Source organism: Oryctolagus cuniculus, chromosome 2, assembly GCF_964237555.1.
Source record: "Oryctolagus cuniculus chromosome 2, mOryCun1.1, whole genome shotgun sequence".
NCBI lineage: Eukaryota > Metazoa > Chordata > Mammalia > Lagomorpha > Leporidae > Oryctolagus > Oryctolagus cuniculus.
The window spans coordinates 37,904,401-37,929,396 of NC_091433.1; the positions used below are offsets into that span (position 1 = coordinate 37,904,401).

Consider the following 24,996-nt stretch of genomic DNA (forward strand, 5'->3'; position numbering starts at 1 on the left):
TTAAAACAGAGTGAACTATGGATACATGGATAATACATGAGCAATCCCAAATAACTATGCTCAGAGAGATGAGACAAGAAGAATATCTAACCTGTTATTCTATTTATTTATTTAAAATCCTAGAAAGTGGAAACTGATTTATAGCCAAAAAACATACCAGTGGTTACCTGGGAATGGGGCTTCAGTGAGGACAAAGGATGTACTACAAAAGGAAACTTCTGGGGGCAATTGATATGTGCATTAGCTTCATCTTGGTGATGACTCTCTGGGCACATTCTTATGTAAATACGTTCAAGTTGTTTAAGTACATTGTATTCAATGTCAGAATACCTCAGTGTAAAGCAATTTAAAGTTAACATATTTATTTATAGGAATATAATTTTTTAGGATTTATTTTTATTTATTTGAAAGAGTTACAGAGAGAGGTAGAGACAAAAAGAGAGGTCTTCCATCTGCTGGTTCACTCCCCAGATGGCTGCAAAGGCCAGGGCTGCGCTGATCCGAAGCCAGGAACCAGGAGCTTCTTCAGTGTCTCCCATGCAGAGGCCCAAGGACATGGGCCATCCTCTACAGCTTTCCCAGGCCATAGCAGAGAGCTGGGTTAGAAGTGGAGCAGCTGGGACTAGAACTGGTGCCCATATGGGATGCTGGCACTTCAGGCCAGGGCTCTAACCTGCTGCGCCACAGCACCAGTCCCAGGAATATCATTTTTACCTTAGTTAGGATTTACTATATTGTAGAAATTTTGCCCTATGCATCACATATATTAATGTGAAATGTTTCAACAATCCCATGACGAAGACAATTAAAATCCCTATTTTCCAGATAACAAAATTGAAACACAGAAGTTGTTTCCCAAAGTCACACTTTAGTAAGTACTACACGAGATTTCATTCCACACTGTCCAGTTCCACAGTTTATGCACTTGTCCATGATGCTACATTGCTTCTTAAGGACTAAGTTTCTGCATTGCAATTAGGCTACCATGTCTAAAACAAATAAGGTTCTGATTCTTCTTGCATCTGTTTTCTGGGTACAGCAAGCCTGTACTACCATCTTTCCTATGTTGATTCAAATCTTCCTCTGCTTTCTCTGTTGACTATTTTATTTTTGCAATGCAACGTGACATTATTTTTATCTTGTCAGAAGTCAATATACTGTTAAGTGCACCACTGTTCTTTGTTAATTGATATGCAACAATTAGATAAAATGACAATCACAAACACTAAAATCACAACATTATTTATACTGTCTTCTGGATGCCCTAAGGCATGCTTTGTTAATATTTTTATTTTTATCAATAAGCTGATTTTTTATTATTATAATCAAACTGAAAAATTGGTTAACATAACTTAAGAACTTGCAAAGGAATATCTGCTAACATCCAAATACCAAGACACCCAGTTATAAAGACATTGAACTAGAAGAAGAAGGAGTGGAATGACTTTATTTTTAGCCATTCACCTTGTAATTTGGCATCCATGTACAGTTTTCCACACTTTCTGTTAAGTAATCCCATTTAGGCTTTCTGCCATGAAACCATGGATCATTTAATTTCAGTTGAGGTCTAGTTTCTTCATCTATTAAATTAAGATCATAGTATCTTGCTCTTGTCTGTTAAAAATATACTGTATATGTATGAAAATGTTTTTCACAAACTTTAAATGTTGTAGTATATTAAAGAGAATTTCTTTCTTTTTTCTAAAGATTTTATTTATTTATTTGACAGGTAAGAGTTACAGACAGTGAGAGAGAGAGACAGAGAGAAAGGTCTTCCTTCCGTTGGTTCACTCTCCAAATGGCCACAACTGCCAGAGCTGTGCTGATCCAAAGCCAGTAGCCAGGTGTTTCTTCCTGGTCTCCCATACGGGTGCAGGGGCCCAAGCACTTGAGCCACCTTCTACTGCTATCCCAGGCCACAGCAGAGAGCTGGATTAGAGGAGGAGCAGCCGGGACTAGAACTGGTGCCCATATGGGATGCCGGCGCAGCAGTCCGAGGATTAACCTACTGTGCCACAGCACCAGCCCCAAGAATTTCTTTCTTTTTTTTTTTAACTTTTATTTAATGAATATAAATGTCCAAAGTACAGAATATGGATTACAATGGCTTCCCCCCATAACGTCCCTCCAACCCGCAACCCTCCCCTTATCCACTCCCTCTCCCCTTCCATTCACATCAAGATTCATTTTCTATTCTCTTTATATACAGAAGATCAGTTTAGCATACATTAAGTAAAGATTTCAACAGTTTGCTCCCACACAGAAACATAAAGTGAAAGATACTGTTTGAGTACTAGTTATAGCATTAAATCTCAATGTACATACAGCACACTAAGGACAAAGATCCTACATGAGGAGTAAGTGCACAGTGACTCCTGTTGTTGACTTAACAAATTGACACTCTTGTTTATGGCATCAGTAATCACCCTAGGCTCTTGTCATGAGCTGCCAAGGCTATGGAAGCCCCCTGAGTTCACTGACTCTGATCATATGTAGACAAGGCCATGGTCAAAGTGGAAGTTCTCTCCTCCCTTCAGAGAAAGGTACCTCCTTCTTTGATGACCTGTTCTTTCCACTGGGATCTCACTCGCGGAGATCTTTCATTTAGGTTTTTTTTTCCCCCAGAGTGTCTTGGCTTTCCATGCCTGAAATACTCTCATGGGCATTTCAGCCGGATCTGCATGCCTTAAGGGCTGATTCTGAGGCCAGAGTGCTGTTAGGACATTTGCCATTCTATGAGTCTGCTGTGTATCTCACTTCCCATGTTGGATCATTCTCTCCCTTTTTGATTCTAGTATTTGCAGACACTATTCTTGTTTATGTGATCCCTTTGGTTCTTAGTCCTATCATTACGATCAAATGTGAACAGAAATTGATCACTGGGACTAGTGAGATGGCATTGGTACATGCCACCTTGATGGGATTGAATTGGAATCCCCTGGTATGTTTCTAACTCTACCGTTTGAGGTAAGTCAGCTTGAGCATGTCCCGAATTGCACATCTCTTCCCTCTTTATTCCCACTCTTATATTTAACAGCGATCACTTTTCAGTTAAGTTTCAGCACTTAAGAATAATTGTGTATTGATTACAGTATTCAACCAAAAGTGTTAAGTAGAACAAACAAAAAAAATACTAAGAGGGATAACATATTAAGCTGCTCATCAACAGTCAGGGTGAGGGCTGATCAAGTCACTGTTTCTCATAGTGTTCATTTCACTTTAACAGGTTTCCATTTTGGTGCTCAGTTAGTTGTCACCTATCAAGGAGAACAAGTGGTATTTGTCCCTTTGGGATTGGCTTATTTCACTCAACATAATGTTTTCCAAATTCCTAACAGATATCACTTTTCAGTTAAAATTTAAACACCTAAGAACAATTGTGTGTTAATTACAGAGTTCAACCAATGGTACTAGAACAAAAAAAAATACTAAAATGGATAAAGTATTACATTGTACATCAACCGTCAGGACAAGAGCTGATCAAGTCACTGTTTCTCACAGTGTCCATTTCACTTCAACAAGTTTCCCCTTTGGTGCTCAGTTAGTTGTCGCCAATCAGGGAGAACACATGATATTTGTCCCTTTGGGACTGGCTTAATTCACTCAGCATGATGTTTTCCAAATTCCTGCATCTTGCTGCAAATGACTGGGTTTCGTTGTTTTTGACTGTTGTATAGTATTCTATAGAGTACATGTCCCATAATTTCTTTATCCAGTCTACTGTTGATGGGCATTTGGGTTGGTTCCAGGTCTTAGCTATTGTGAATTGAGCTGCAATAAACATTAAGGTGCAGACTGCTTTTTTGTTTGCCAATTTAATTTCCTTTGGGTAAATTCCAAGGAGTGGGATGGCTGGGTTGAATGGTAGGGTTATATTCAGGTTTCTGAGGAATCTCCAGACTGACTTCCATAGTGGCTTAACCAGTTTGCATTCCCACCAACAGTGGGTTAGTGTCCCTTTTTCCCCACATCCTCTCCAGCATCTATTGTTGGTAGATTTCCTCACAGCAAAAGATCACAGGGAATTCAAAGCATATATTAGAACTTATCTTTGGCAAATGGCAGGGCAAAGTTACCACTTATCATTAGTCACATTGAACGTTAATGGCCTGAACTGTCCAGTTAAAAGACACAGATTGGCTGATTGGGTTAAGGAACAAAACCCATCTATTTGCTACTTACAAGAAACACATCTTTCCAACAAATATGCATACAGACTGAAAGTGAAAGGCTGGAAAAAGATATACCATGCCAACAGAAATGAAAAAAGAGCGGGCGTAGCCATCTTAATATTGGACAACATAAACTTTACCACAAAAACTGTTAAGAGAGACAAAGAGGGACACTATATAATGATTAAGGGATCAATACAACAAGAATATATAACAATTATCAATGTATATGCACCTAACTACAGGGCACCGTTTTGTCTAAAAGATTTGTTAAGGGACTTGAAGGGAGACTTAGACCCCAATACAATAGTACTGGGGGACTTCAATACTCCACTCTCAGAAATAGACAGATCAACAGGACAGAAGGTCAACAAGAATTTCTTTTTTAAACTGACTTTACTTTTGGTTACAATCCAATTTGTACTCTGCATTACCACCTCCACAACTAATTAGCTATATAATCTTGGGCAAGTCATTGAACTTCTCTTTACTTGGATTCCTCCTGTGTAAAATGGAAATAATAACAATGCATTCACAATAGTCTTAAGAGGATTCAGTGAGAGAGATCTTTGAAGCCTGGACATGTAAATATTCAGTAGATGTTACTCCCTAGGATGGTCAATATTTTAAAAGAAGACATTGTAGATATAGAATGTTTTCCCTTCTCTTACTTTTTTTCCCTAAATTTTGAGTAAGAATCACCTTTTCAGAAGAGGCATTTAGCCTAGCCACTGTTTCTTCAGTAAAAATACTCCGGCCTATGCTCAGCTCTGGTTTCTGACTCCAGCTTTCCAGTGCAAACCCGGGAGGCAGTGGTGATGGTTCAAGTAGTTGGATTTTTGCCACTCATGCAGGAAATCTGAATTGAATTTCTGGCTTGTAACTTCAACCTCTGGCCCAACCCCATCTGTAGTAAGCATTTGGGGAGTGAACCACCAATTGAGAACTCTATCTTTGTCCGTTACTCTCCCTCTGTCTTCATCTCTCTGCCTTTAAAATAAAGAAGTAAATAAATAAATGCTTAAAAAGTAATCAAACACAACAAATCATCATACTTCTTTAGCAACAGTTTACAGAAATGTGATCCAGTTATTTACAGTACATATTTGATTAATAAATGACTGCTACTAGTTAATATACTATACCTTTTATCATTATTTTAGAATTTATTCCTCTATTTAGAAGGAATGTTACTATAAAACTGTATGCCATACTATGCCAGCAGCTTCATATGTTTCATGTTTCCCTCACAATGTGATGGCATAAAGAGGCCTTCTTGAATGATTGATTTATAATCTGTATGTCTGTATTAGTGCATTCTATAAGTTTATACAATGTTGAAATCAACTAACAACACATTTCTCAGGACATGTCCTGGTCATCAAGTGACTAATGTTTATAGATGTACATGTCTGTGTACACATCTATAAATCAATAACTAAATTAACTAAATTAAAAATGAAAATTTCTTTTGTATCAACTAATTAAATATGAACAATTTCCTTTAGCTAATTATTTTTCTATTAGTTTTTCTGTAACGTTAATACCCTAAATATAAATGACCCTTTCAGATATTGTTGGAGGGAATCTGGATCTTTTGGGTAGACCTAAATCACATTTACAGTCATCCTGAAAGGGAAGATAAGTAGCCCTACATAGTGTAATACATTACATAAACATGTATTACATGTAATGTATGTTTTAGACAAGGATCAGAGCTACTTATCTTCCCTTTCATTTAAATAGCAACAAAAAATTAGATTTATTGGTTAATTTTTCCTATTTTTTCAAATCAACAATTGCTGTTAAACTATCTTGAAATATTTTGTTTTTGAAAAAAGAACAGTATCTAAAAAGTTAAGAACTTGGGGCCAGCGCTGTGGTACAGTGGGTTAACGCCCTGGCTTGAAGTGCTGGCATCCCATATGGGCACCGGTTCTAGTTCCAGCTGCTCCTCTTCCAATTCAGCTCTCTGTTATGGCCTGGTATAGCAGTAGAAGATGGCCCAAGTCCTTGGACCCCTGCACCCACATGGGAGACCCAGAAGAAGCTCCTAGCTCCTGGCTTTGGATCAGCGCAGCTCCGGCTGTTGCGGCCATCTGGGGAATGAACCAGCGGATGGAAGACCTTTCTTTTTGTCTCTATCTCTCTCTTTACCTGTCTTTCAAATAAACAAAATAATTGTTTAAAAAAAAAGTTGAGAACTTAATTTGTGCCACTTTCTTTTCTAATTACTTTTTGTCATTTTCTCATTTAATTCCTATACCAAACACTGAAGGAGATTTAGTTATTACTCCCATTTTACAGTCAGAGGAATTGAAACAGAGAGAGTTTAAGTAACTGATACAAGGTCATACCACTAGTAAGTGGACCAAAGATTTAAACCCCAAAGGTCTGACTTCAGAGATTTTGTTTCTAATCACAGTAATAGAAATAGTTGTCAGAATAAAAGCATTCAGAACTCTGGACTATATTCCTAATTTAAATTTTTCAAAAATCTTTGCAGAATTAGTTAAAGTTGGTCTGTATTTAGGAAACCAAAGTGAAAGTTCTGCCAGATTCTCAGAAAAAAAGAAATCAGACTAATCTATAAAAATTCCACCCATAAACACAAGAGTACTATGTGAGGCTAAATGTCTATAGAAGTTGTATTAAAACTGGTGTCCTCAGCTCACTGGCTAATCCTCTGCCTGCGGCGCCGGCACACCGGGTTCTAGTCCTGGAAGGGGTGCTGGATTCTGTCCCGGTTGCTCTTCTTCCAGTCAAGCTCTCTACTGTGGCCCAGGAAGGCAGTGGAGGATGGCCCAAGTGCTTGGGCCCTGCACCCGCATGGGGGACCAGGAGGAAGCACCTGGCTCCTGGCTTCAGGTCCGTGCAGCACGCTGGCCGTAGCGGCCATTTAGGGGGTGAACCAACGGAAGGAAGACCTTTCTCTCTGTCTCTCTTTCTGTCTAACTCTGCCTGTCCGGAAAAAAAAAAAAAAAAAAAAAAAAAAAAAAAAAAAAACAAAAAAAAAACAAAACTGGTGTCCTGTGGCTTATGATTGAAGCCCACTCTTTGATCATAAGGTCTTTTATAGGTTCTGAGAACCTAACAATAGACTGAGCATTTGAAAAACAATTCCATATTATCAGTATTATTTGTTTTTAAAGCTCTTAATGGAGTTATTAAGATGCTGATGATGTATTTATGTTCAATTTTCAATTAGTTCTGAAATCTCCTTTTTGCTTCCATAAATTTTATATTTTAACTCTCTCTGACATGCATTATATAAGAATCATGAAAATAGAAAATATAATAGAAAACATTTGTGTATCTTATTTTGTCCCAGTCCTAGTCTTATAAACTTCAAAAATTTTAACTAATTTAAAACACACGGTAGCACTATTAAGTAATTACTATTATTAACATTTTCTAGATAAAGATATTGTAGCATTGAAGTTAAGTATTCTCAAGGTCATTTACTAATGTAAGTGGTAGACCCAATAAGCAGGCCAAAGAGTTGGGATGAGGAAACCAAGTTCATAACCACTATTATACTATTACATTATCATGAGATGATCCAACTACTATAAATCACCATTAGGGTCACAATCAGAGTTATGGCTACATATTTGCTAAGCATTTACTCAGCCCTACTTTTCCTAGGTGCCATTCAAACTATGGGAATACAATGATGAATAAGGCTGTGGGACTTTTAAGGAGAAGAGGGACACATGTAAGTATCTGAATACAATCTAGTGGGCTAAGCGCCAACATAGAGAGTACAGAACAAGCTGCAGGACCATAAAAGTGACCATACTGGCTTGGAAGTCTTGGTTGTGAGGAGGAGAGGGGATGGAGGGATATTTGAAAAAAGAGAAAAATGTAGTGAACCCAAAGAAAGACAACAAAGCGAATTCTAAAACCAGAATGCATTATCTTTACCTGAAGGAAAAGATCGTTGGTTTAATGCTTGAAGAACTCTCAATGGCAGGGATAGTAGAAGAAATGTTGGGATTGCCAGCATCCAGAAGCTGTTACCCTATCTAAACTGAAGGGACAAAGAGATGTTGCTGTTCCTGGCAACTAAAAAGAGCTGTAATGGTGGGAGAGGACCTATCTCAATAAGAGCTGTGGCTCTAGGTAGAGGAAGAAAAAAAAAACACTGAAAAACCACAGTTCAAGGCTGGGTGAAATCATACTCTGTCCGTTTTCTCTTGGCACTCACCAGTCCCCTGCTGATGTTCTCACTAGCCAAAGGAAGGGCAAGCAAGTGCAGGCAGAAGTCAGTGTCCTGGCACAGAGCAGGACAGCAGGAGAGTGTACAGACCCTGAAGGACGGAGAGGACAACCAACACCTGGTTACTGTTCAAATGCAGTAGATGCTACCTCATTATCACCAAGGAAAATAACACGAGGAAACCAGCAAAATGAAGACTTTTCTAAAATAACTACACAATTGCTAAAATTGGTGACATACACATGGCAGTTGTAGTCATCTTGTGTAAAGCTTTTAAAATACAAAATTCACATAACTTTAAGTAAGTCCAATTATTTCCAGTAGTACTAAGTGCTTTTGAAATTTTCACCCTAAGGTGCTTTGTTTCCATTTACAGATCTCACTTTCATGGCTTGTCTTTTAAGGAAGATTTTTATTTTGTTCATTTGATCAACAATATTTTTAAAAATGTTTATTTTATTTATTTGAAAGGCAGAGTTATAGAGAGAAGGAAAAATAGAGAGATCTTCTGTCTACTGGTTCAATCTTCAAGGTCTGGGCCCGACCAGCAAATGTTAAGAATGCTGTCTCCCAACATCCTGTTCTCTATTTGTTCCTCTCTTTTGCCCCTGCCATATTCAGTTTGCGCTTTCACAGACCCAGGCTCCTACTGGGCCCTGATGACTGTAAACTTCTGTCACTCCAGTGACAGGTAGCTCTCTGCCAAGAACCCGACTGTGCTCCCCTAACACAACATGCAATAATTCGGATCATGGCACCAGTAATTTCACAAAGATTCTCACTGATGATGTTTTCCAATTTGCATGTAATTTGCAGTAATTTTAACTATGCAAAATTAGCACTTAATTACCATTCAGTCTTTTCTTTTTTGGTTTCTTTTAGTGAGACCCATTAATTAAGGTGAGAATTTTGATGAATCAGGTTATGCTGAATAAGGGAAATTGACTTTGATCTTTATGTAAAAAGTAGACATTCAAAGAGATCCATTAATCAATATTAATATTCTATCTGGTGGCATTTAGCTTCAGGTGTTTGGTATTGTTGCCTCTTCCTAAGTTTTTTCTACATTACTCTTAGAAATGACTTAAATGTTCAAAATTATTTGTTAATTTTTTTCTTTGGTGTTCAAAGAAGGGCAAGTGGTTCAAAGTATCAAGTGTAAAAGTATCTCCCCAAGATACTACAGAAAACAGGACTTGGAATACATTAAGGGAAAGAGGAAAAGGGAGAATGAAGAATGGGAAACAGAGAGTGGTAGCTGTAAAGTTCAACTCTTAATACTTAAAATGACTTTTTTACTTTTAGCTTGTCATATATTAAATGATTAACTCCTTTGCTGTGACACTCCTTGACTAATGGTATTGAGTTTTTACTATCTAACTGGTATTGAACTTAATCAACTCTGTTTATAAAACAATAGTAAATGTGTTCTCTATCTCCCCTGAGAATATCAGCACTACACATTCATCTAATACATATATACATAATGTTTATATGTACTAATTATATATTTATAATATATAGATGACCCCACTTCAAAATTGTTTGCCTTCAGATTTTTGAACTTTACAAAAGGTATATGCATTCAGTAGAAACCATGCTTCAGATTTTGAATTTTGATCTTTTTCTGGGTAAGCAGAATGCAGTATAGTACTCTCACATAATGATGGGCAGTAGCAGTAGCCACAGATTCCAGTCTGCCATAGGATCCTGAGGGGAAACAATGGACTCTTTACAATGTACTGTGCTGCTAAATTACATTGCTCAGGAGGTTAGTTGTATTAAATGCATTTTGACCTGCAATATTTAAATTTATGATTGGATTATATGGGCATAGGCTTATCAAGAGTCAAGAGTAATGTGTACTTTTACATATAATATATATAGGAATATGCACATATATATTTACTTATATAAGTATACATATACTTGTACATATAGACATAGTATATATAGTATTTATTCAGGTTCATTTTAGGAAATACAAAAAAACGAATGTCACATCCAACTGAAACAATGCTGAACTAAAGCTAAGAGTCTTGAAAAGTGTATCAAGTATTCTATCAACAAACATTTGAATGATTAATCTGCTCAGTCTTCTTCCATATCATCTTTTTTTAAAAAAAAAGATTTATTTATTTTATTTGAAAGGCAGAGTTACAGAGAGGCAAAGGCAGAGAGAGAGAGAGAGAGAGAGAGGTCTTACATCTGCTGGTTCACTCCCCAGATGGCCGCAACAGCTGGAGCTGGGCATATCCAAAACCAGGAGCCAGGGGCCAGGAGCCAGGAGTTTCTTCCAGGTCTCCCACATGGGTGCAGGGGTCCAAGGACTTGGGCCGTCTTCCACTGCTTTCCTAGGCCATAACAGAGAGCTGGTTCAGAAGTGGAGCAGCCGGGACGCGAATCAGCGTCCATGTGGGATGTTGGCACTGCAGGTGGCAGCTTTTACCCACTATATCACAGTACCAGCCCCATATGGTCTTAGAAGAACATAGAAATTCAAACTATGACTTCACTCTCCAAAAATTTTTAATAAAATTAAAACTCATTAAAAAACAGTAAATGCTATCATATGTCTATGATTAAACTGTTTTATTAAATATAATTACAGTAATTAAGAAATAGAAGAATAATACTAATTCGAATAGCCTTTATAAATGAATTGTTTTTGAAGCAGATGTGGGGAGTAGCCACAAATTCAGAAGACAGAAGAGACAAATGGGAAGAGGACGACAGCTAAGGCTTTGTACAAGTTTCATATGTTTTAGACTTAAGACTGGTCAAAGCAGAAAATAAACTAACATTTATAGAGCACTGTACATCAGGCATTCTGCCTGTATTTCCCAGCTGATATAGTAAATGAATGAGGTGATGTCATTGTTATAGTATGAGGACATGGTATAGAAAATTGACTGGAACATAATATAATGATGATGTATTATATATATATATATATTATTTAGTCTTGCCAAACTTCTATTTCTTCATCTGAAAATGGGGGAAATCATTAACATTGTTTGCTTTATTTGTGAAGTTTAAATGAGATAATACAAAGAAATTACTTCAGGTGGTGTTCAGTCTGGCTCCTGTCTAAATCCTAACCGTATTCTGGCAGAATTGGACACAGAAAGAAAGAAAATTCACATTCCCAAGGCAATGTTTCTCAAAGTTGTCTAAACTAGCTCCATTCTTATCATTTGATGACTTTTTAAAAATATTTATTCAACTGTACAACATGCCAACCACACATTTACCTTGTACTTTCTTTTTCACTCTCTCTAAAATGAATGAAAAAAGCAGGAAAAGGGCTTCTCTTCCAATAAACAATGACAATTATAGTGCAAGAACCTACTATCCAAAAAAGATCTGAACTGGTAGATGGTAAAGAAAAGCAGATAAACTTCTCAGATAGTCATAAGTCTTGACAGAGTCGCATAAGGAGCAAGTCTTCAGCAGGGAAGGGAGTCTGCTTTTCTGGAGAAGCTCAGAAACTTCAGTTTTAGTGGTGATTTGAAGTGAGATGTTAGTGTATTTGCAGCAGACTACCTGTGGTCATCTTTTTATGCCTCAGTAGAGGCTCCCTTTCCCAATTTCAAAGCCCCTCACTTTAAGCTGTCAAGCACTTTCTTTTCAGGAAATGACACTAAGTTTTTCTTTAAAGGTATTGGACAAATAACTTTGTAAGAGCCTTGGAGGAGAGCCCCTGGGTATGGTGGCATAGGGCAGATGAGAACTGAATCTTTGCTTCTCCCTTGCTTGTCAAACATTACAGCCTCCTTGCAGGAAAGACACTCATGGAAAGAAGGGCACAGTGCATCTACAAGAGGTCTTTTCTATTTTTTTTTAATCTAGAGAAGATTCCTTTTCTTATTTCATTTGTCGAGAAATGTTGCTTTTCTTCTTTTCTGTCCACCCAGAAAAGGTGACATTCTTCAAGTTTCAACAACGATACAGCTGTATGTTGGGATTGAAGACCAAAGACATCCATACATTGGCATCTAAAGGTCTCCTCCTTATCACTTTCTTCTCTGCTCACACAAAAGCAAGGCATGCTTTCAGTGAACTCAAAGCATTTCTCATTTACTCAGATCTCCGTGATCAAGAAAAGCAGATGACTTGCAACCAATATGTCCCTACATTGAATGAGCCTCTGATTGGGGTCACAAGCTGTCGTGCCAAGCCAAATCCCATCCACCATCTCTTTTTTGTGCATTCTATGAGCTTAAAATGTTTTTGTGCCTTTCTGTGCTCGAAGAGAATATTATTATTCCATCTGTGTAAATTATGTGATTCAAATTTCAGTATCCATAAAGTTTATAGGAACAACTCAATAGATGCATACTCATATTATTTAATTAAAACATTTATTTATTTATCTTAATTTATTTGAAAGACAGAGGGACAGATATTATATCCATTCGTCCACTCCAATGGATAGTTGCAGCTGGAGCTGAAGCTAGGACCCTAGAACTCAATCCAGATCTCCCATGTGGTGACAAGGACCCAAATACTTGAGTGAACACCTGCTGTATCCCAGGATCTGCATTAGCAGGAAATTGGAATTGGGATTGAACATGAGATTCAAACACAGGCACTCCAATGTGGGTGTATTAATCACTGCAGCAAACACCCACCCTGACATTCTCCTGTTATGGATGGCTACATTTCATCACAAAGGCAGAGCTTGGTGGTTGCGTTTGACCTGGAACATCTACAATATTTGCTATCTGGCCCTTGAGAGAACTATTTTTTTTCATTCCACTATATAATATTATTACAAAATTCTCCCTTTACTTGAAAGAAAAAAAATGGCTTGGGAGGTGGACATGTTTTTGTCTTTTTTTAAATGTTTTTACTTGCTTTATTATTTCTACTCTTGATTAAAAAACCATAAGTTGAACAGTATAAGCTAGATCCATTTCCATTTTCTTGTGTCAAATGGAAAATATGCAAAAGTCCAGCTGAATTTGGGCTATGCCTAAGGGAATAGGAGGTCAGACCAGAGCATCCCCTCTCCCTCTCCCTCTCCCCCTCCCCCTCCCCCTCCTCCTCCCCCTCCCTCTCCCTCGTGTGTGTGTGTGTGTGTGTGTGTGTGTATTTCAGAACACAAAGTTTCAAGGCCAGAGTTCTTCATTAACAGCTCCAGAGGAGTAGTGTTTAAGAACTGGTGGCTGTCTTTTTATAATAATCTTCCTTTGGTAGCCTGAACCTATGCAGTTATGCTTTTATTCATAATTTTTCTCTGTAAATAGGTTTAAAGTAAACTTCAAACACTACCTTATTCCATTTTCCCATAGAATGGCCTTCTGTAACTCTTATCCTTAATACCTATGCCTATGCCTGCAATCTTTTATGGGTCCAGGAACTCTGCCATCATGTCCTGAAGATGTGAATCTGAAGAAAGAAGAAAAATGTTAGAGAAATCCCTGGAGACAACATGGGGTTATCAAAAGGACAACTTCATTTTCAGTTCCTGATGTATTATTGTTCTGCCAGGAAAGAAGCGTCACAGGTCCTTGACACTCTGGGAGCTAGGCAGAATTTCTGCAGTGTTACAATGCTTGCAGCATATGCCCACGAAATGCCTGAAGTAATGTGAATTTTAATCTGGGGATTTAAGTGTTCTTTCAGACTATTTTGATGTGAGCACATGATGGAGCTATGGGCACCTACACATTGAAAGTGAAACCCAGAGAGGCAGAATGGAGACCAAATGGAGACAGGAATTGTCTGTGGATTTCTCACCCCAGAATTCCCCAATAAGTGCCCCTAGACTCTTCAGAAATGGGGTGAATTCAGTAGACTTTGGAGTTAGAGACAGAAGATCTCAGTCTACCGTTTCTGACTAGGGATCAGTTTATGCTTGCTTATGGCACAATTTTAAAGCCAAAAGAGAATGATCATTTAATTACCACATCTGTGCCACTTCCAAAGGTTGAATGTAATGCTGTTCTTTGAAAGGGTAACAATCTATTCTTTTTTATATAAAGATTTATTTATTTATTTGAAAGGCCAAGTTAACAGATAGGCAGAGAGAGGGAGAGAGAAAGAGAGAGAGAGAGAGAGGTCTTCCATCTGCTGGTTCACTCCCCAGGTGGCTGCAATGGCCAGAGCTATGCTGATCCAAAGCCAGGAGCCAGGAGTTTCTTCTTGGTCTCCCACGCAGATTCAGGGACCCAAGGACTTGGGCCATGTTCCACTGCTTTCCCAGGTCATAGCAGAGAGCTGGATGGGAAGTGGAGCAGCTGGGATCGAACTAGCACCCATACGGGATGCTGGCACTGCAGGCGGAGACTTTACCTGGCCCCACGGTCTGTTCTTACTCTGGACAAAGCGGGTAATGAAGAATCATGAGGAGAACATACTTCAAATGGTGATCCCTTGTCTCCTCAGCACTAGGAAGGCTGCCAGTTTATTTGCCTTCAAAAAGACAAAGTCAAAACTATGGAAAGAAAATTGGTCTTTGTAATGGGATCTATTAGCTAAACTCCAACAAAGAAGATAGCATAAATACTATGCAATGAATTCATAAAAAGATGTTGTGTCAAATTGAAGTTATTATAATTATAATCATTTATGTACAATTAGGAAGACATTCAATATGGCTGAGTCATATACTGGCTCCAGACAAAATTTAACATCAAAGTAGCATTGTGTTATATAGCAATTATGATAATAGACATTTAATTCACTATTAGATTCACAGCTGTAATGAAGTTATTCCATGAACTATTAATAAAGAATATTAATCCCCACAGCATATCAAATTTTTTACACTTTTCCTCAGAAATACTACTTTTAACTTTTAGCAGTATGAAAATATTTAGACTTTGTGGTATAAAAAATGTACATTATTTTAGCATATACTGTTAGAGAGGACACTACAAAAACAGGTTTGATATTCACTGTATATACCAACCAAAATTATACTACAATATATTTTATTGTGTATATTAGTCTTTCCAGATTGCCATAACAAGCTATCATAAACTTGGTGGCTTAAAAAACATACATTTACTTTCTCACAGTTCTGAAGGCGATATGTCCAAGATCAAGTTGTCAGAGGGTTGGTTCCTGTACTTTTCATGTCTTGTAAATGGCCTTTGTATGTCTCCTCACATAAGCAAGTACACACACATACACACACGCAGACAGAGAGAGAGAGAAAAAGAGAGAGAGAGACAAGGAAAGACACCAATTCTCAGTTCTATCTGATAAGGCCCCACCCTTATAACCTTGTTTACTTTAAATACCTCCTTAGAGACTTTATCTGCATTTATTGTGTATGAGTGAAGTTGATCATTTTTTCATTTGATTATTGTTTGTAGTTCTTGCCTGTATTCCTGCTGAATTATGATCTTTTTACTTGTATTTGTTGAACTCTATTGATTGGAACATTAAGCCTTTGACAAAAATGTAAATTTAAAAATACACTATCTCAAAGGTAATGAAATATTGAGTTAAAATAAAACAACAAAGACTCATGGCCAGCACTGTGGTACAATAGGTTAGTCCTCCACCTGCAGCGCTGGTACCCAATATGGGCTCCAGTTCTAGTCCAGGCTGTTTCTCTTCCTATCCGGCTCTCTTCTGTGGCCTGGGAAAGCAGTAGAGGATGGTCCAAGCACTTGGGACCCTGTACCTGCGTGGGAGACCTAGGAGAGGCTCCTGGCTTTGGATCGGCTCACCTCCAATTGTTCTGGCCATTTGGGGAATGAACCAAGGGATGGAGGGTCTTTCCCTCTGTCTCTCCCTCTCAGTCTCTGTAACTCTACCTCTCAAATAAATAAATAAAAATCTTAAAAAATAAAAAAAGCAACCAAAGTCTCCCCACCAAGAACGTCTCTCCAAATAGTGTTCAACTGGAGGTATGATTTCCACATATAAATTTAGAAGCAAGAAAATTTGGTTTATATTAACATGTATAGGCTGGCGCCGCAGCTCAATAGGCTAATCCTCCACCTGCGGCGCCAGCACCCCAGGTTCTAGTCCCGGCCAGGGTGCTGGATTCTGTCCCGGTTGCTCCTCTTCCTGTCCAGCTCTCTGCTGTGGCCTGGGAGTGCAGTGGAGGATGGCCCAAGTGCTTGGGCCCTGCACCCGCATGGGAGACCAGGATAAGCACCTGGCTCTTGCTTCGGATCAGCACGGTGCGCCGGCCGCAGTATGCTGGCTGCAGCGGCCATTGGGGGGTGAACCAACAAAAAGGAAGACCTTTCTCTCTGTCTCTCACTGTCCACTCTGCCTGTCAAAAAAGTAAATAAATAAAAGATGTGATGGTCCTTACTGTTTGGTGTGGGTGGCTGGGGTGTGGTTGTAAATTTTATATGTTGTCTTGACTGGGCAAGGAGGTACTCAAATATTTAGCCAAACATTACTCTGTGTTTCTGTGAGGGAATTTTTGGATGAGGTTGGTTGACATTTAAATTGGTACTAACTGGAAGAACAGTGACCCTCTCTTGAGTAACTGAGAATTCCTTCTGCTTGATTGTCTTCAAATTTTAGCATGAGCTTTATTATTGCGTTTGGACTTGAACTGCAATATCAGTTCTTCCTAATTGTCAACTTGTTGGCCTTTGGATGGAAACTACTTCTGTTCTTATGGACCTCCAGCCTTTGGATTTGGTTTAGATCTGAGCCATCAATTTTCTTGGATTTCCAATTTATCAACTAACTCTGATGATCTTGGGACTTGCCCAACTCCATAATCACAGGAATCAATTCCTTGCATTCAAGGTATTAATCCATGTATGCATACACACTGTTGGTTCTGTTTCTAGGGAGAACAATAATATGGGGAGTGCTTACTTCATAATCTTGTTGTTTTCTGCCGTGTGAAGAAAAGTTAATCTTAATTTTTCAAGAAGATAAGGGAGATTATTTTCCTAGGAAAAAGTCAGTGATTTATTTCTTGAGGGAAGAGAAAAAGATTTTTACAATGGAGAATTGAAAGTAAGAAAATTAGGCATGTATAACACAGTCCCTTCACTCTTCCTCACCTGCTCGCATATGTTCTCTTCTGCCATGTATTCAGAAGGAACTGAACGATCCTTTGCTCATGACAATTGTGTAAATAACTTCAATTATGCAGTTCATGTTAGAAAGTCCATGCACATTCTTCAGTATTTACTATTAATGATGGGTGTGCTAGTTTTGACTCAATCTACCATGATATTTTGACTCACTGTCATTTGATTCAAATTCAACTGGGAAAAAAGAGGATTGTTTGTTGTACAGCAACTTGAACCCCAAATAGATATGATACAGGGAAAGCAACTCATGAGAGAGATTAAATCTAACCTAGAGAGACAGGAAAGGCCTATTCAAGGGTATTCTGCTTGGGAACAAGTTGAATAATCAAAGGGATAGAGGGTAAGTCTGCAGCATGGTGAGACCTTCCCTTCCTGTGACTGGATGAGCCCTGCCTATGGCTCTTTGCTCTTCTAAGCTATATTGACGTACCTTTTTAAACATATCGTTCCATTTTTATTCTTCAAGGTCTTTAAACATGTTGAAATAGTCAGACTTCACCATGAGTTACATCTTCTCTTTTTGTTACAAGAAAGCTTTCAATAATCCATTTAAATTGTTATCCTTTTACAAGTAAATTTTTCATCATGTATTATTAATAATAATAGTCATCAATTATTGAACAGTTACTTTCTGCTCGGAACCATGCAAAGAATTTTATAAATATGATCTCATTTGTTACTTCTAAACTCTAATAGAGAAGGTATGACCATACCCACATTTAGCTGAGAAAATTGAGGCTTAGGAGGTTGAATGGCACGTCTGAAGATCACGTAGCTAATAAGTAGCAGACCTGGTTGAAACCAATTGCATTATTATAACCCAAATGTCTCTACTCCTAACAATTTACTTCCTTAAAAGCTAATGTTATTTTAAGTTTTGAATTATCTGTTTTCATCACAAATTATAACAAAACCGTATGAAGAAACTGATAGAGCACTAGCAAGGAAAAAACATGGCATCCCATTTAATGTCTTTCACTAGCCAACAACTCAAGTTCCAAGACCTTTTAATGCAGAGTAAAATGTGTGGTTTTTGTGTATGGAAATTATTGCATATTTCCTTATTTTTAATAATTATCTTTAAAAAAGAATTACATAATTTAGAAAATATATTCTCACATAGACTAACATAAAATTCAATGCTAAATCAATGTATTATTTGCTGAAATTTTATAATGAATGACTTCTGAAACTCAGACATGTATACTTGAATTATTTGCTGAACAAAAACAATATGCAAAGCATTGTGTCAGGAACAATGGAGAATACAAATTCTATCTTCAAGGATATCACAATGTCTTACATTGTGATTTCTTATTCTCATTTCTATTCACAGAAGTTATTTTATTATTTCCAAAGTGAGCTTCCTGTTTGCCTCTCACTATTTGTTTTGTTGCCCAATATAAATGAGAGATAGGTTGTTTCATAAACCATATTTTTATTGCTTTGCACCATTGAAAAGAGAAAAGACAGGTGAATAGATTTTTCTGCTTCTAACTAAAATTTTAATAGCACCTAGAACACCATCATCATAAAAAATAATTGATTGTGGTGTTGATGCCAGCATTTATTTCTCTGGTGCTTTATTTGATTGAAAGAGCATTACAGTGAATGAGAAGCTCTACCCATTCTAAATACCACAAATGGCTGATAAGTATCCCCCTATTTCTGAAACTTTTCTGAGACATGTGTAGTTAGTTATCTGCTCCAAGTTCAAAATGTCTGTGGCACTTGGTGTGCCACCTACTCCCCTAGGGCAGAGAGAACAGAAGAGAAGAGAGCGTCAGGAGGAACAAGAGCATGCTTAGGAAAATCCTTCCCAGCAGAAAGCAGGATTTGAGAAACGGTGTCTGCCCTCTGCCTATCTTTTTACAGTGGCAACTTTGGGGAAGCTTCTGGGATGCATACTGGAAGTTTTCCCTATACTTGTTGGCTCATCACATTGTAGTCAAAGTATATATCCTATAGAAGCTAAATGAAAATCACTTGGCACAGTGATTGATTCTGTGTGCCCTTATTGTGGCCTCAATCTTCCTCATCTCAATCTGCACTGATAAGAAGTTAATTTAAAGTGAAAACAACTCTTTTGAAGAGGATATGAGGAGAATGAAGAGTAGAAGGAGAATTAAGAAAGTCTTTTTACCAGTTGTGGGTCTAGATGGAGAAGAAAAAAATAAAGAATGACTTCTGTATCAGCTTGTCTTTCTGTAATTACAACAATCATTTTTAAGAACTGTCTGGATATTAAAGTGGTAAAACTAAAATCAATCTAATTATCCACAGTAAAGCTTTCTTCCATCAATTTCCATTACAGAGGAAACAAAATTGGCCATTACTTACTACTTCAATATTAATGCTGGCTGCAGCCCCAATGAGAGGTACTTAGATGCACACCATTTGTTGGAAATTTGAAAGTGATTCTTTTGACTATTAGTACATGCATAGCAAAAAAAGAACAGACAGAAAATATTAATTTATTTTTTCTTTCAACAAGCAGACACTAGGCTTAGCACTGTGACTATAAACCTGGATAAGATGCTGTTTCTTTATTCAAGGAACTCAGAATCTGGTAAGGAGAGGTGATCACATTAAATAGATCATAATGAAACAATGTGGTAAAAGCAGTGATAGAGAGAACACAGTACTGAGGAGGAATAACTAGCCAAGTCAGAATGCTTGTGAAAGGTGAGGCGAGAGATATTAGTCAGGGATACGGCTGATTTCCTTCTTGGGTAAAGTGACATGGAGGAAGAGAGCCTTTCCTCTGTAAGGAAAACCCCGAGCAAAAACATAGAGGCAAGAAATACTAGGAAGTGAATATGGAACTATAAGCAATTTACATTTTGTAGCATGTTAAATCAGGCAGAGGCTTCCAGGCAAAAGGGCAATGAGGAATAATTTCTCTCCATTTTAAAGAATAGAAAGTTTGCCTAATACCATATGGAGGAACCCAAATGTTTATAAGCATTATAGCTACTGTAAGATCTATGTGCTGGATTTTTCCACTGTCTTTCCATATCCGTTCTCCACCTCTCTCAATTCATCACTCCACCCTGAGAGACTGAACTATACACACTACATCAAGGACTCTCATGACTTCTGATTTCCAGTTGGTTTTGGCCAATGAGGATCTCAGTCAGGAGAACAGAAGGAGGGTGGGAGTGAGGGCAACGTGTTTACCTGTCTTCCTCTCTTGTGAGGGCACCTTGAGTTGATATATCCCTTGATTAGTCAGTGATCTATGTTTCTTTCCAAACAGCCAGCTCTACTCATGTAATTTTTTTTCTGTATTCTAGTAAGCCATCCCCTCACCTTTCTCCGTGGAGCTCAGGGGTAGTAACAGCTTGGTCAGATTATTACACCATCTGTTGTGATTGTCCTACACACAATCCCGTGGAAGTTGTCTCTGTGAATACGATTTCCTTGAATTATCCTAGCTTGAATGTGGGCAGTGTTTCTTACTGGGACCTGAGTTGATACCATGTACATTTATATTAACCAAACTGAGCACTATAAGGGGTGGGGAATTTAAAGAACAGAAAGGAAATGACTCAGCTAAGACATGGTGTGGGTCTAAACCGTATCAATGATCATTAACACAGAGAAGTGGGAAAAAAAAGAGAAATACTTGGAAGTGAAAACCAGTTGCATTCTTTAATTGATTGGCTGAGGAGAGAGGTGATGAAGAGAGGAAAAGGACTTTTTTTTTCTAGTTTTCTTTCAAGCTTTTAACTTCAATGACTAGGTGCCATTGTTGGTGCCATCAATTGATACCATAGATGAAGGAATCATCTATGGGTAAAATGATAAATTCACTTCAACACATGCCAGCTTTGAGGTGTCCCTTGAGCTAGAACACATAGAAGTTAAGTTTGCTTATGAAGCAGAATATAACATCAGAGAAGACTGCTGTCCTGGGAAATCACTTAATATATTTGTAACAGAATCTTGTGTGCCAATTTCCACAGTAAATTCCCAGCCATCCAATGGCCACTTCTCAACCAAAATACAAATCAGAAAAGGAGAAAACTGTGAGTCCATAATCAGGTGTTTAATGAAAATGGGCTGAGGAATGAAAGACCTTCCCAAAGTGAAACTGATGAGATTTGATGTCCACTGCTGTGGCCTTGGGAAGTCCCTGTCCTTGGAAAAGAGCACACTGGGAAGACTGTCATTTCCAAGCATGTTGTTTTCCACATGAACCTCAGAAGCAAGAAAATTCAACTCATAGAAAATGAGTGATGGGCAGGTATTGGTGACACTGTTATCTATCTGGTTCACCAAACTCATGCATATTGGAGATTTATCCTGATCTCTCAGAATACTACTACTGTGATTATGCCTCCTGACTGGTTATGAGAACGTCATGCTGAATTCAAGTAGATTTCATTTTTAACCATCAAATTCTGCATGTAACCATAATTATACAAAGTCATCTTTGATTCCTGAGCTTAATCAATATTTTGTCACCTTGGGATATATGAAAAAAAGATTCTGGTCTAATAATTATACCTTTGGAAGTTGTCAGCTTATCGGTAGGTTGTACTTAAATTGTGACTTTGTGATGGTGAACTGGTTATAGAAACCCTGGAAAGGGACAGTAATTAAGGAAAATGTTCTCAAATTTTGAACCACATAAATACCACCCCAAAACTATGTTAAAATATGCATCCTGGTCTACTGCTTCTGATTCAATAGGTAGAGTGATGAGTTTAGATATTTTTCATCCCAGACATAAGTACCAATTGATTTTGTTTATGTTGTTTGAAGATAATACTTAGAGAAATACTAATTTAAGGATGAAGAAGGAAAATATGCTCATAAATCAGAGAAAAATCTAGCATCCTTAATATATAGAGAACTCATAGAAGTCAACGACATAAAACAACCCAATTTAAAAATGAGTAAAGGGATTGAATAAACATTTTTCAAATCAGAAGACATATGAGTGGCCAGGCCAATGAGTAAATGAAAAGACGGTCAACATTAATAATTACAGAAGTTAAATCAAAGCCACAAGGAAATGCTATTTCTTACCCATCAGGTTGGCTAACAACAAAAGTGCAGAAAACAAGTATTGGAAAGGATGTGGAGAAACTGAAACATTTGTGCTCTGTTGATAGGAATGTAAAATCGTACTGCTATTGAAAATGGTATGGCAGTTCTGAAAAAAAATTATATGATCCAGAAATTCTGTTTCTGGGTAAATGCTCATAAGAATTGAAAGGCGTATCCCAAACAGATAGTTCATATTCATAGCAGCACTATTCACAATAAAAATATAGGAGATAGCCAAGTGTCCATCAACAGGTGAATGAATAACAAAAATTTGATATATATGATATTATTCATAGGTGCAATAGAATATTATTTAGTATCAAAAAGAAAGGAAATTCTAATATATACCAAAATATAGATGAACCTTGAGGACATTATATTAAAGTCAGTGACAAAATGACGAATACTGTATAATTACATTTTTATAAGATATGTTGGTAAGTCAAATTCATAGATTGAAATTAGAGTGGTACAACTGTGAGATGGCTGGACAAGCCCTAGAGTCATGCTTACTCACTCTGCATGATCTAAGGAAGTTCCCCTCTGCTTACTGGGGCTGTTTCTCAGTAGCTAATACACAAATCCAGAGGAACAAACGTGCAGAAGTGCCCGTCTGCATCTCTTTGCAAAGGATGCTGCCTGATCAGGGCACCAGGCCCAGAAATACCACTGGATGCCCTGTGGGAACTAAGAGCAGTCTCTTCAGTGTCCTGCAATCTGGGACTGTGGCTATTGGTACTATAATCCCTGGAGTAATTCTCACTCAGTGGGACTTGAAAGGTCTTAACTGCATTCCTCTGCTTCAGAATACCATTCCACAATCCCAGACATACAAGATGTTCATCCTGTGAGACCTGGGTAAGGATTTCATTGCATCGTACAGATCCTGGACAGTGACTGTGACTGTTGGTTCTGAAGGTCCCAGAGATACCTGCATTCCCCTGTAGAACCTGGGGAATGTCTATCTTGTTCCAGGTCTGCACCTAATAATGGACAGTCCCCAGGGTATAACCATCACCATGTGGGATCTGCATGACTTACTCTCTGAGTCCTACAGTCCTGGAACTGTGGCTGTTGGAGATGAATTCAACTAAGTCACCTAAGTTCACAATGTGGGACCTAGGGCAGATCTTGTATGTGTTCCTCTGCTCTAGACCCATGCCTGCCAGTGCACAGTTCCAGGATAACACCTCCCTGTGAAATGTGGGACCTGGCAATGGTTTCCATTGTATCCTGGGACTGCGACAATGGTTCTCTTTGTCCCTGGAACACTTGCACTTTCTCTGTGGAACTTACAGAAGGCCTATCTCCATTATACCAATGGAGGCCCACATCTTTGAATACACAACCATCAGCATAATGTACTACACCTTTTCTCTGAGACCCAGACAAGGCATCCCTTCCTGTTCTGCAACTCTGGGACTTTGACTGTTAATATTATACTCTTAGAGTTATCTGAACTCACCTGAGGTGCTTCAGGAACACTCTTCGCATATTCTACTGCTCCAGGAACATCCCCAGCACACGATATTGACAATCCCTAGCATAACCTGAATTTACCTTATGGACCCTAGGCAGGGTACCCTTCATATCCTCCAACTGGCACTGGGTTTTGATAATTTAAGGCCCACCATAACCCACCACACCAAACAGTACCTGGGGAAAGGCCCATCCATACCATAAAATTCAAGGGCCATGTTTATTGGTGTCACAAGACCCAGCATCACTGAGGCTCACCTGGCAGGATGAAGGGACCATCACTTCTGTGTGCTCAGCACTAGGGGTATATCTACTGATATCAAAAAATCCTCACTGTCATTAACACCTCTCTGTGGAGTCTGAAGACATACACCTTTTGAAGCTAAGGCCCACTTCAAAGTCCTACTACTATCTCCACAAACTGCTGAAGACTAATGATTGTGACAGTCATAGACCTTGCTGACATGACTGCAGCTAAAGAAAATACCCCAGAGGTTATATTTCTGGTTCTCCTAAAACCAAAGCTATAGCAACTGTCAAACTGACATCCCACATTCCCTCTGGACATAAAAAAAGTCACTTCCTCTTCATTAAGAAGAAGAAGCTTGTACCAGATGTGTAGGCATCAATGTGGGAACCAGGAATCATGAAAAAGCAAGGAACTATGACACCACCAAAAGACAACAATAGTTAGTTGGAAATAACCTGAATTGAAAGAAATCTGTGAAGTCAATGAAAAATAATTTAAAATAATGATGCTAAGGAAACTCAATGATCTCCAAGAGACTACAGGTAGACACTTCAAGGAAATGAGAGGAAATGCATGATATGAATGAGAAGCCCTACAAAGAAAAAAAGGATTGATCAGAAATTTTGGAGTTGTGAATTTTAATCTACAAAAGAGAAAACACAATTAGGAGCTTCAATAATACAATAGACCAAGTAGGAGAAAGAATTTCTGATGTTGAAAGCTATTGTTAAAATAACCCAGAGAAGCCGGCGCCATGGCTTAATAGGCTAATCCTCCACCTGGGGC

General features: G+C 38.2%; 1 protein-coding gene and 1 long non-coding RNA gene across 8 annotated transcripts in view; one reads left to right on the plus strand and one right to left on the minus strand.

Annotated features, from left to right (window-relative positions):
• LOC138848442 (uncharacterized) overlaps positions 1-12,725 on the plus strand; it is a 92,095-nt gene extending 79,370 nt beyond the window's left edge. Inside the window, exons 2-3 of the long non-coding RNA XR_011386225.1 lie at positions 7,821-7,890; positions 12,312-12,725. This is a non-coding gene — a long non-coding RNA (uncharacterized lncRNA). The remainder of the gene's footprint in view (positions 1-7,820; positions 7,891-12,311) is intronic.
• YIPF7 (Yip1 domain family member 7) overlaps positions 1-24,996 on the minus strand; it is a 121,049-nt gene that overhangs the window by 23,887 nt on the left and 72,166 nt on the right. Inside the window, exons 6-9 of one of the 7 annotated variants that reach the window (XR_011386222.1) lie at positions 13,672-13,788; positions 10,601-10,748; positions 8,383-8,485; positions 2,035-5,162 (exon numbers count right to left, since the gene is read on the minus strand). Coding sequence is in view for 3 of the 7 variants with exons in the window: in XM_051842499.2 (XP_051698459.2) it covers positions 10,535-10,748; positions 13,723-13,788 (280 nt within the window). In the remaining 4 variants the exon portion in view is untranslated. Of the gene's footprint in view, positions 1-2,034; positions 5,163-8,382; positions 8,486-10,334; positions 10,749-13,671; positions 13,789-24,996 lie in introns of those variants that run through there. The other 6 variants (XR_011386221.1, XR_011386224.1, XM_070068178.1 and 3 more) reach the window with 6 other exon arrangements.